Source organism: Macaca mulatta, chromosome 19, assembly GCF_049350105.2.
Source record: "Macaca mulatta isolate MMU2019108-1 chromosome 19, T2T-MMU8v2.0, whole genome shotgun sequence".
Lineage (NCBI taxonomy): Eukaryota > Metazoa > Chordata > Mammalia > Primates > Cercopithecidae > Macaca > Macaca mulatta.
This window is the reverse complement of record NC_133424.1, coordinates 60202193-60214318: the sequence shown is the minus strand read 5'-3', so window position 1 is coordinate 60214318 and position 12126 is coordinate 60202193. Positions and strand designations below refer to the sequence as shown.

The 12126-nt window shown below is 52.1% G+C and overlaps 1 protein-coding gene across 4 annotated transcripts in view; it reads right to left on the bottom strand.

The window, feature by feature from the left end:
• Window positions 1-9057: 9057 nt before the first annotated feature.
• Window positions 9058-12126, bottom strand: part of BICRA (BRD4 interacting chromatin remodeling complex associated protein) — a 97955-nt gene continuing 94886 nt past the window's right edge. For all 4 annotated transcript variants that reach the window (XM_077980461.1, XM_028840004.2, XM_028840005.2 and 1 more), the window contains exon 15: window positions 9058-11006. In XM_077980461.1, coding sequence (XP_077836587.1) covers window positions 9916-11006 — 1091 coding nt within the window. In that variant the 3' untranslated portion in view covers window positions 9058-9915. The remainder of the gene's footprint in view (window positions 11007-12126) is intronic.

Sequence of the window (12126 nt, the reverse complement as noted above, 5' to 3'; positions counted from 1 at the left end):
GTCAGGAGTTCAAGACCAGCCTGGCCAACGTGGTGCAAACCCATCTCTACTAAAAATACATGGGAGGCCGAGGCCGGCAGATTACAAGGTCAGGAGATCGAGATCATCCTGGCTAACACGATGAAACCCCGTCTCTACTAAAAATACAAAAAATTAGCCGGGTGTGGTGGCAGGTGCCTGTAGTCCCAGCTACTTGGGAAGCTGAGGCAGGAGAATCACTTAAACACAGGGGAGGCGGAGCTTACAGTGAGCGGAGATTGTGCCACTGCACTCCAGCCTGGTTGACAGAGCAAGACTCCGTCTCAATAAATAAATAAATAAATAAATAAATAAATAAATAAATAAAATACAAAAATTAGCTGGGTGCAGTGGCACGTGCCTGTAGTCCTAGCTACTTGGGAGGCTGAGGCAGGAGAATCACTGGAACCCAGGAGGCAGAGGTTGCAGTGAGCCGAGATCACATCACTGCATTCTAGCCTGGGCGACAGAGTGAGACTCCATCTGCAATAAATAAACAAATAAAAATAGTATTACTTTTAAAACTTAAGGGAGTTCATGAAACTTCTTGGCTAACAACCCTCCCTGGCTCTCCTCTCTCTCAGAGTAAAAGCCAAAGTCCCCACCAAGGCCCACAAAGCCTAGCATGATCCACCTACATCTCCCCTGTCCCTTTTCATCAGGCGACTCCAGCCACCGTGGCCTCCTCACCGTTCCTCAGACACACCCACAACCCTCCAGATTCACGGCCTTTGCACTTGCTGACCCCTCTTTGTGGAGTACTTTCCCCACAGGGATCTGAATACCTCACTCTCTCCCCTTCTTCAGGTCCCTGCTTAAATGTCACCTCCTCAGAGAAGCCCTCCAGGATCGCCCCGCCTAAGGTAGAACCCACTCTCTACCTCTTATCACTGCCCTATTTTTCTCCACAGCCCTTCCAACCACTCTGCATATTCCACGTTTCTCTGCCTAAGGGAATGTCTTCGCCTGGAGAACATGAGCCCCATGAGGGCTTTGCACAATGCCCAGCTCACTGCAGGGGCTCAGTAAACATTTGTAGAAACAATCCCTAATGTTGACTAAGCCATTCCTACGTGCAGGTGCCACTCTGAGCTCTTTGCATGCATGTATTAGCTCATCGAACCCTCATAATATCTCCAAGAAACAGGAGTCTTGGGTTTTTTTATTTTCTTTTGTTTTTGAGATCGTCTCACTCTATCACCCAGGCTGGAGTGCAGTGGCATGATCTCGGCTCACTGCCCCCTCCACCTCCCGGGTTCAAATTATTCTCCTGCCTCAACCTCCCGAGTAGCTGGGATTACAGGTGCCCGCCACCATGCTCGGTTAATTTTTGTATTTTTAGTAGACACGTGGTTTCACCATGTTGGCCAGGCTCATCTCAAACTTCTGACGTCAAGTGATTTACCCACCTCAGCTTCCCAAAGTGCCGGGATTATAGGCATGAGCCACCGTGCCCAACAGAATTGTATGCTTTAAATGGGTGAATTGCATGGCTTCTGAATTATATCTCAATAAAAGTGATATTATATATATTATATTATTATAATATAATTATAGCATATTATTTCTTTTTTCTTTTTTTTCTTTTTGGACACAGACTCTTACTCTGTTGCCCAGGCTGGAGTGCAGTGGTGCGATCTCGGCTCACTGCAACCTCTGCCTCCCGAGCTCAAGCGATTCTCGTGCCTCAGCCTCCCGAGTAGTTGGGATTGCAGGCGTGCACCACCACGCCCAGCCAATAACCTATTACTATAATATTACTATTATATATATAATATATAAAAGGTCTGGAGCTTAATGATGACTTATGTTACTGTTGCTACTGCTAGGAGACAGGCCCTGTTCCAAAAGCATCACCTAAATCATCTGCCTTCCCCAGGAGGGCAAGTGCTGTTATTATTGTTATTATTATTATTCTTCCTATGTCTCAGATGGGAAAGTTGAGGTACAAGGAAGTAGAGTCTCAGAGCTGGGTGCAGTGGCTCATGCCTATAATCCCAGCACTTCGGGAGGCTGAGGCAGGGGATTGCTTGAGGCTAGGGGTTCAAGACCAGCCTGGGCAACATAGTGAGACCCTATCTCTGCAAGATAAAAAAAATCTAAAAATTAGCCGAGTGTGGTGGTGCACACCTGTGGTCCCAGCTACTCGGGAGGCTGAGGTGGGAGGATCACTGGAGCCTAGGAGGCTGAGGCTGCAGTGAGCTGTGATGGTGCCACTGCACTCCAGCCTGGGTGACAGAACAAGACCCTGTCTCAAACAAACAAACAAAAAAAGTAGAGTTTGGCCTGCCAAGGTGTGGAAGAACTCGGAGTTGAGCCAGAGTTGTCTGATGGGAGAGTCTTGTTTCGCTTCTACCCCAGGACTTCTCAACCTGTTGCAAAGCATTCCGGAGGATCGGCTGGGCGCGGTGGCTCACGCCTGTAATCCCAGCACTTTGGGAGGCCGAGATGGGCAGATCATTCGGTCAAGAGATCGAGACCATCCTGGCTAACACGGTGAAACCCCCTCTACTAAAAATACAAAAAAATTAACTGGGCGTGGTGGCGGGCGCCTGTAATCCCAGCTACTTGGGAGGCTGAGGCAGGAGAATGGCATGAACCCAGGAGGCGGAGTTTGCAGTGAGCCAATATCGTTCCACTGCACTCCAGCCTGGGTGACAGAGTGAGACTGTCTCAAAACAAAACAAACAAAAATAAAACATTCCAGAGGATCTGTGAGCTTAGATGGGGGGTGAGGGGAAGACATCTGGAGTTTTCACTGAAATTCAGTTTCTGTCAACCACAAATATGACCAGCAAAGCGCAGTGGCATTAGCACGACCTGGGTCCCCGCCACCCAGAGGAATCACTGATGTGTTCACCAGTTGGCAGTTGTGGATTTTTTTTTTTTTTTTTTTTGGAAACTGGGTCTCCCTCTGTTGCCCAGGCTGGAGTGCAGCAGTGAGATCTCAGCTCACTGCAAACTCTGCCTCCCGGGTTCAAGTGATTCTCATGCCTCAGCCTCCCCAGTAGCTGGGACCACAGGTGCCCACCACCAAGCCCAGCTAATTTTTTGTATTTTTTTAGTAGAGACGGGGTTTCACCGTGTTGCCCAGGCTGGTCTCGAACTCCTGAGCTCAGGCAATTCACCCGCCTTGGCCTCCCAAAGTGCTAGGATTACAGGCATGTGCCACCGCGCCCGGCCCAGTTGTGGATATTTTCAGCGACTGTATACACTTATTGCTCACAGGCCCCACTGCCAGCTCTCTCTAGTGAATGCACTGATGCAGGTTGGCCCACAGCCCAGCCTGCCATGTACTGCATCTTTGGCGCCTCAATTTCCTCACCTGCAAGCTGGGCCTATTAGTTCCCACGCTGGGCGTGCTGTGAGGACCCACGCAGTTCCCTGTTTAGCAAAGTTTAGTCACTGTTGTTCTTCTGCTCTGCCTGCAGGCAGTCAGCCTTCCGGAACTGAGTCCCAGAGCCCGTGGAAATTGTAGATGAGTCTTTGTGAGTAATCAGGAGGGGTCTTTCAGGACAGTCTCTCTGAGAGTTTTGTGAGCCAAGGATGTTAAGAAATGGCCATTTAGGCCGGGCACAGTGGTTCACACTTGTAATCCCAGCACTTTGGGAGGCCGAGGAGGGGGGATCGCTTGAGCCCAGGAGTTCAAGACCAGCCTGGGCAATATGGTGAAACCCCGTCTCTACCAAAAATGCCAAAAAAAAATTACCCGAGCATGGTGGTGCACACCTGTTAATTCCAGCTAGTTGGGAGGCTGAGGCAGGAGAATGGCTTGAACCCAGGAGGAGGAGGTTGCAGTGGACCAAGATCGTGCCACTGCACTCCAGCCTGGGCAACACAGCGAGACTCCATCTAAAAAAAAAATTAATTTTTTTAAAAGAAACAGCTGTTTTCCTATAGTGCTTTATTTTGCATGTGGAAGGGGTAGTTCTAGGGCTAGGAAAGGGGATGGTCCATCCCTCAGGTACCCCAGAAGTCAGCTTCCCACCCACACACAACCCCAGGGGGACCACTGCCATGGCTCACGCCTGTAATCCCACCGCTTTGGGAGGCTGATGTGGGAGGACTGCTATAGACCAGTGAGACCCCTGTCTCTACAAAAAATAAAAATAAAACAATAAAAATTATCCAGGCAAGGTGGTATGCACCTACTCAGGAGGCTGTGGCAGGAGGATCCTTTGACCCCAGGAGTTCGAGGCTTTAGTGAGCTATGATCGCACCACTGCACTCCAGCCTGGGTGACCCAGTGAGATCTTCTCTCTCTCTCTCTCTTTAAGACAAGGTCTGGCTCTATCGCCCAGGCTGAAGTGCAGGCAGTGGTGCAATCTCAGCTCATTGCAACCTCCATCTCCCAGGCTTAAGCAATCCTCTCATCTCAGCCTCCCCAGTAGCTGGGACCACAGACGCACACCACTACACCCAGCTAATTTTTTTCTTTTCTTTTCTCTTTTTTTCTTTTTCTTTTCTTTTCTTTTTTTTTTCTTTTTTGGTAAAGACTGGAGTTCGACATTTTGGCCAGGCTGGTCTCGAACTTCTGACCTTAGATGATCCACCTGCCTCTGCCTCCCAAAGTGCTGGGATTACAGGAGCAAGCCACAGTGCTGGGCCGAGACCCTGTGTCTTAAAAACAACGAAAGAAATAAACAAACAAAACACTTCCAGGGGCCTGCAGAGAAACAGGGTGCATCACCCCAGTCCAGCCGCCACCACCACCCGCCTGGACTCACACAGCAGTCGCCTTCTCGCTGCACTTGGTTTCCGCCCTTGCCCCGCGTCTATTCCCCCAAACAGCCACCAGAGGGTGCTGGTGAACCTAAGTCAGCTCAGGGCCCTCCTAAAGCTCAGGTCTCACTCAGAGTAATAGCGAAATCATCCCCTTGGAGGATACCGTCCCGCACGATGAGGTGCCCTTTGTTCCCTCTCCGACCTCACCTCCAGACCTCTCCCCATAACTCATGGGCTGCAGCCGCATTGGTTTTTCGCTGTTCCCGGACACTCCAGGCAGGCTCCTGCCACAGGGCCTTTGCACTGGCGGTTCCCTCTGCCTTGGATGCTGTTCCCTAAGAGATCTCCTGTGGCTTCCTCCCTCTTTTCCTGCATGTCTCTGCTCAAATATCACCTCCTCAAAGAATCCTTCCCTTCCCACCTGATCCCGAGGGCCCTGATGTGCAGTTGGGCAGGTTGTTCACTTCTCAAGGCACTCACTGGGTGGGTGAGAGGGGGCTGGAGCCCAGCTCACGCTCTGCCCTTCAAATTCTGGACCCAGGAGTAAGGGGTGCCCTTTTCTAGTTCACACAAAGGCATACTAGGGCCTGACAGCTGCCTTACCCACCTGCGGAGTCCTAATGAGGGAGAGTCAGGCTGTTGAGAACATAGGAAAGCAAAAAGATAAAGCAGCTAAGTTACAGGTCTGCCTTTCTTTCCTGTCCAGGACATAGCCCTCCTGTACAAGTAACTCCATCTTCCTGTGCCCGAGTATCACCAGACACCTGCAGGTGAGCTCACTGTGACCCTGGCGTTATCAGTACTGCGCAAAGCTCCCTTCAGCACGCAGCATGAACTCTATCCTACAGGCCGGGCGCGGTGGCCCACGCCTGTCATCCCAACACTTTGGGAGGCAGAGGCAGATGGATCACTTGAGGTCAGGAGTTCGAGATCAGCCTGGGCAACATGGTGAAAATCCGTCTCTACTAAAAATACAAAAATTAGCTGAGCATGGTGGTGGGCGCCTGTAATCCCAGCTACTTGGGAGGCTGAGGCAGGAGAATCGCTTGAACCTGAGAGGCGGAGGTTGCAGTGAGCTGAGATCATGCCATTGCACTCCAGCCTGGATGACAGAGCAAGACTCCATCTAAAAAACAGACAAAAAACCCAACTCCATCCTATATAATCCCCAGCAAGCCTTTGTTCCCTTGCAATCAGCTTATCTCTGGCTGTGCTGCCCATTGCAACCTTGCAGTGTATTTTCCTACTTTATGTCATAAATCTGCCTTTTTTTTTTTTCTGAGATGGAGTCTCCCTCTGTTGCCGAGGCTGGAGTGCAGTGGTACAATCTTGGCTCACTGCAACCTCTGTCTCCTGGGCTCAAGTGATCCTCCCAGCTCCCAAGTAGCTGAGACTACAGGTATGCACCACCACGCCCAGCTAATTTTTGTACTTTTATTTGGTATTATTTTTTTCAATGGAATTTCACTCTTGTTGCCCAGGCTGGAGTGCAATGACGGGATCTCAACTCACTGCAACCTCTGCCTTCTGGGTTCAAGTGATTCTCTGGTTTCAGCCTCCTGAGTAGCTGGGATTACAGGTGCCCACCGCCATGCGTGGCTAATTTTTGTATTTTTTAGTAGAGTCAGGGTTTTGCCATGTTGGCCAGGCTGGTCTCGATCTCCTGACCTCATGTCATTTGCCCGCCTCAGCCTCCCAAAGTGCTGGGATTACAGGCGTGAGCCACTGCGCCCGGCCAATTTTTGTATTTTTAGTAGAGACAGGGTTTCACTATGTTAGTCAGGCTGGTCTTGAACTCCTGACCTCAAGTGATCTGCCCACCTCCCAAAGTGCTGGGATTACAGGTGTGAGCCCATAAAACTGCCTTTGTTTACCTACAACTGTCTTGGTAAATTCTCTTACCCCACACCACTGGCCCAGATAATTGTTACTCACCTGTGACACCCACCTTCTTACCCTGCATGAAGGATTGAGTCATTGTGTCCTCTCAAAATATATGCTGATGTCCTAACCCTAGTGCCTGTGAATGTAATTTTATTTGGAATCAGGGTCTCTGGCCTGAAGAAAGCTAGAAGGGCTGGGCGCGGTGGCTCATGCCTGTAATCCCAGCACTTTGGGAGGCTGAGGCGGGCGGATCATGAGATCAGGAGATTGAGATTATCCTGGCTAACACAGTGAAGCCCTGTCTCTACTAAGTACACAAAAAATTAGCAGGGTGTGGTGGCACATGCCTGTAGTCCCAGCTACTCGGGAGGCTGAGGCAGGAGAATGGCGTAAACCCTGGAGGCAGAGATTGCAGTGAGCCGAGATCACGCCACTGCACTCCAGCCTGGGCAACAGAGCAAGACTTCTGTCTCAAAAAAAAAAAAAAAGAAAAAGAAAAAAAAAAGAAAAGAAAAAGCTAGAAAGAAAAAAAAAAGGGATCAGGGTCTTTGCAGATATGATTAAGTTATGACAAGGGCATACTGGTAGGATGGGCAAAAATCCAATATGGCTGATGCTCTTAGAAGAGACACAGTGGGAAGTCAGCCAGAGATTAGACTGATTCAGCCACAAGCCAAGGAGCAACTGGGACCACCAGAAACTAGCAGAGGCAAGGAAGGATCCTCCTCTAGCACCTCTGGAGGGAGCATGGCCTTGCTGCCACCTTATTTTTAGACTTCGAGCCTCTAGAGCTGTTGGAGAATAAATACCTGTTGTTTTAAGCTGCCTTATTTGGGGCATTTTGTTATAGCAACTTGAGGGGACTAATACACCTAGCATGATTTTTTTTTTCTTTCTTTTTTTTTGGGGGGGGGGCGGGGGATAGAGTCTCACTCTGTTGCCCAGGCTGGAGTGGCACAATCTTGGCTCACTGCAACCTCCATCTCCTGGGTTCAGGTGATTCTCTTGTCTCAGCCTTCCTGGGTTCAGGCGATTCTCCTGCCTCAGCCTCCCAAGTAGCTGGGACTACAGGCACATGCCACCATGCCAGCTAATTTTTGTATTTTTTTTTTTTTTTTTTTTTTTTTTTAGTAGAGACAGGGTTTCACTATGTTGGCCAGGCTGGTCTCGAACTCCTGACCTCAGGTGACCTGCTCGACTTGGCCTCTCAAAGAGCCGGGATTACAGGTGTGCCCAGTCTGATTTTTCTTTATATGGGCATCTGACACTGTACACATTTATAGTGGACCCTCGCTATTTGCAAATATCATATTTGTACATTTATCTGCTTGTCAAAACTTCTTTGTAACCCCCAAGTCAAGAATCTCAGCACACACAGGGCTGCAAAATATCAAGTTGCCCAACACATTCCCAGCTGAGGTTGAATAAGGCGACACTCTGCCCTCTTTTTTTTGGCTCTCGTACCATAAACACGCATCCTTTTTTTGGTGTATCCAGTCCCACACTTTTCACATTTTTGTGCTTTCTGTTGGTGACTCATTGTTCAAAATGGCCGTACACGTAGAGCTGAAGTGCGGTCTAGTGACCTTAAAGTGCAAGAAGCTGTGATGTGCCTTTGGAGAAAAGATAAAATACATTTGTGACATAAACTTCCTCCAGGTTCCAGTTATAGTGCTGTTGGCATGACTTCGATGTCAACGAATCAACAATATAAATGAAATAAGGTCTATCTTTAGGGCTGGGCATGGTGGCTCACGTCTGTATTCCCAGCACTTTGAGAAGCCAAGGCCAGAGGATCACTCAAGCCATGGAGTTCCAGATCAGCCTGGGCAACATAGTGAGATCCCATCACTCCAAAAAATAAAAAAAATTAGCTAGGCATGGTGGTGCACCTATAATCTTAGCTACTTGGGAGGCTGAGGTGGGAGGATCACTTGAGCCTGGGAGGTCAAGGCTGCAGTGAGCCATGATCGTGCCACTGCACTCCAGCCTGGGTGACAGAGTGAGTCCATCTCAAAAGTACATTAAGAAGTGTTTTTAAACAGCAATACACGTAAACTAAGGTGATGTATTGACCAAAATGTGGTGATCAGAGGCCCTTAGAAACCTAACCCTGTGTGCCTGGAGGAAACGGCTCAGTATTCACTAATTCTCCGAGTGTATGCAGAGATGATAGCACCTTAACGGAAATAAGAATTGGCTGGATCTGGCTTCGCTGTTTACCACCTGCCTTCCCCACTAACAAGTCAGCTTACCGGCTTAGCAGGGACTCCTGTCTGCCTTGTTCATGTTGAACCCCCTGAGTCTAGAACGGGGCCTGGTACTCAGCAGGTGCTCCACAAATGCACACGGAAGAAGGCCTCACAACCCCAGATCCAAACACTGCCCCACCCTCAAACACCCAAAAGCAATGGGCCAAGGCGGCGTGAGTACAGTTTTAAAAAAAGGATCGGTTTTTAATTTACAAGAGTTCTAAATGTACAGAATTCTCCTTTAAAAAAATCGTTATACACAATAAATACAGTACAAAAAAATTTATCTTACAGTACTAGTTTTGTCTCCGAGATTTCAAAATCTGGCGCGGGCGGCTGGAGGCAGGAAGAACAGAGGGAAGACTAGCTGGGGAGGGGGTCGGGGGAGAGGAAGACCCTAGTTTCTTGTTTTGCTCAGATTTCAAAGTCGAGGGGTGAGGGCGTTCGAAATCTCTCACTCACTTGCGCACACACACAGACACGGGTCACGGAGCTGGACGTGTGCATGTCACACGGGTGCCTGCGGGCACAGCGCGCTGGGAAGCTGGCTCCCCCAGCCCCTCTCTGGTTTTGACTGACAGCCTGTTGGGGGCGGTGGGGAGAGGCTGAGACTGTCTAGAAGGACCCTGCCAGCTCCCAGCACCCTCCACCATCTGAGAAGCCACACGGACAAGACAGGCACCCGGAGCGTTGGCATCAACCTGGTGGCCCCATCCCTGGCGAACACACGCGCGTGTCCCCCGGACAGAGGAGCAGAGTGTGCCAGGAAGTGGGAAGAAACAGGAACTGACACACCACTTCACCCCTCCTTTGGCAGGGGAGGCGTTTTACATCACAGCCCCCTCCCCTAAATCCACGCCCACCCCCCAGCAACCCAGCTGAAGCAGGCAGCAGGGAAGGAGGCCTTTGTGACTCAAATAACTTAGGCAAGAAAAACCGTCAGGGGATCCCCGGCTCGAGTCCCCAGGAGGCTGAGGGCGGACACCCGGCTGGCGTCTGCGGGAGGAGGGGACGGGGAAGGGGAGGCGGCCCGGTGTTATCTGGTCAACGTCCTGGCGCCGAGGCCGCCGTTGTGACTGGAGGGCGGGTAGGCCTCGGGCCTGTGCAGGGGCGGCGGGGAGGCGGGCGTGCCGGCCGGGGCAGCGTGGGGGTACGGGGGCGCGGGCGTCCGGCCGGGGGCCTGCTGCAGGTTCAGGATACTGTCGATGGCGCTCTGCAGGTGCTCGGTGAGCGTGTCATCCTGCGGGCTGTCGCTGGAGAAGCTGGCCTGGTCCACATCGGGCGACTCTGACTTGCGCCGCTTGGCAGGGGGCAGCGCGGGCGCCTCCCAGTCGGGGTCCCCAGTGCCTTGGGCGGCGCTGGCTGCGGGCTCTGGTGGGGCGCCCTTCAGCATACGCTGGTACAACTCATCTTCCACGGCCGCCAGCTCGCGGATGAGCCCGCTGGTGGCCTCGTCCACTTTGGCGGGCAGCGGCGCCGGGCTGCCTCCTCGTGCCCTGCCTGCGGGCGTCCCCTCTGGCGCGCCAGGGCCCCCCACGTTCTCGCGGTAGGTCTTGCGCAGTGGCAGGCGCGGGCAATGCGGGGCGGTGCCCAGGGGCTTGCGCTCGGGGGCGGCAGGCGGCGGGTGGTCCACCGTGCCATTCATCTGGCCCGTGGGTGGCGGTGGCGGCGGCGGCCTTGGCGGGGGCTCAGCCACCTTGAGGGCGGCGGGGGGAGGCGGGGGCTGGTGCACGGGGTCCAGGGCCGTGTTGTGCACGACCTTGCTGAGACCGGCTTCCTGCTTGATTTTAAGCTTGAGCCCAATGCGGCTCCGGGCCTCGTACGTCTTGATAGGCGGGCGGTTGCGCGAGGGCATGGGGCCATCCTCGTCGGCGTCCAAGGAGGAGGCGGCAGAGGAGGAGGAGGAGGAGGAGGAGGACAGGGAGGAGGACGCCCGGGCCCAGGTGACCGAAGGGGAGCCGCCTGCCCCGCCATGCCGGATCACAAGCTTGGTGGGCAGGTGTGGAGGGGGCTGGGCGGAGGCCCCGGGAGCTGAAGACGACGGGGGGCCGTGGCCGGGGAGCCGATGACCCTCAGAAGAGGCTGCAACGGGGAGGCCGAGCGAGCGGGAGGAAGACACGTACTCGTCTGCAGAATCGGGGCAAAGAAAACCCACGGGGTTAGGTTGAGGCCCCCGCGACCGAGCTGGGAGGAGCTGTGTGCAAAGCACCTACCCCCTGCCAGGCACCAGACCGCACCCTGGACCCTCCAATCCTCAGGACAGGCTGGGTGAGACCCTCTTCAGCAAGGCCCAAATTCCCCCAACTCCAAACCACTGTGTCTGGCACAGCAGCCACGAGCCACGTGGGGCTCATTCAGACTTAACTGAATTAAGAGACTATAAAACAAGGCTCATGCCTGTAATCCCAGCATTTGGGAGGCCAATGCAGGGGGATCGCTTGAGCCCAGGAGTTTGAGACCTTCCTGGGCACAGTAGTGAGACCCCTGTCTCTACAAACAAATAAATAAATAAAATATAAAAGTTCTATTGGACAGCATTGCTCTAATTATATACATAACTTTTTAAAAATGGGGTTAAGAAGTATCTAATTTCAGCCGGGCGCGGTGGCTCACGCCTCTAATCCCAGCACTTTGGGAGGCCGAGGCAGGCGGATCACAAGGTCAGGAGATCGAGACCACAGTGAAACCTCGTCTCTACTAAAAATACAAAAAAAATTAGCCGGGCGCGGTGGCGGGTGCCTGTAGTCCCAGCTTCTCGGGAGGCTGAGGCAGGAGAATGGCATGATCCCAGGAGGCGGAGCTTGCAGTGAGCCAAGATCGCGCCACTCACTCCAGCCTGCGGGACAGAGCGAGACTCCATCTCAAAAAAAAAAAAAAGAAGTATCTAATTTCAAAATCTGGTCTGAAATGACATGAGGTGTTTTTGTTGTTGTTATTGTTGTTGTTTTTGAGACAGAGTCTCATTCTGTTGCCCAGGCTGGAGTGCAGTGGCGTGATCGCAGCTCACTGCAACCTCTGCCTCCTGGGTTCAAGTGATTCTCCTGCCTCAGCCTCCCAAGTAGCTGGGATTATAGGTGCCAGACACCATGCCCAGCTAATTTTTGTATTTTTAGTAGAGACAGGGTTTCACCACATTACCCAGGCTGGTCTCGCATTCCTGACCTCAGGTGATTCGCCAGCCTCAGCCTCCCAAAGTGCTGGGATTACAGGTGTGAGCCACCACACCCGGCTACATGAGGTTATTTAT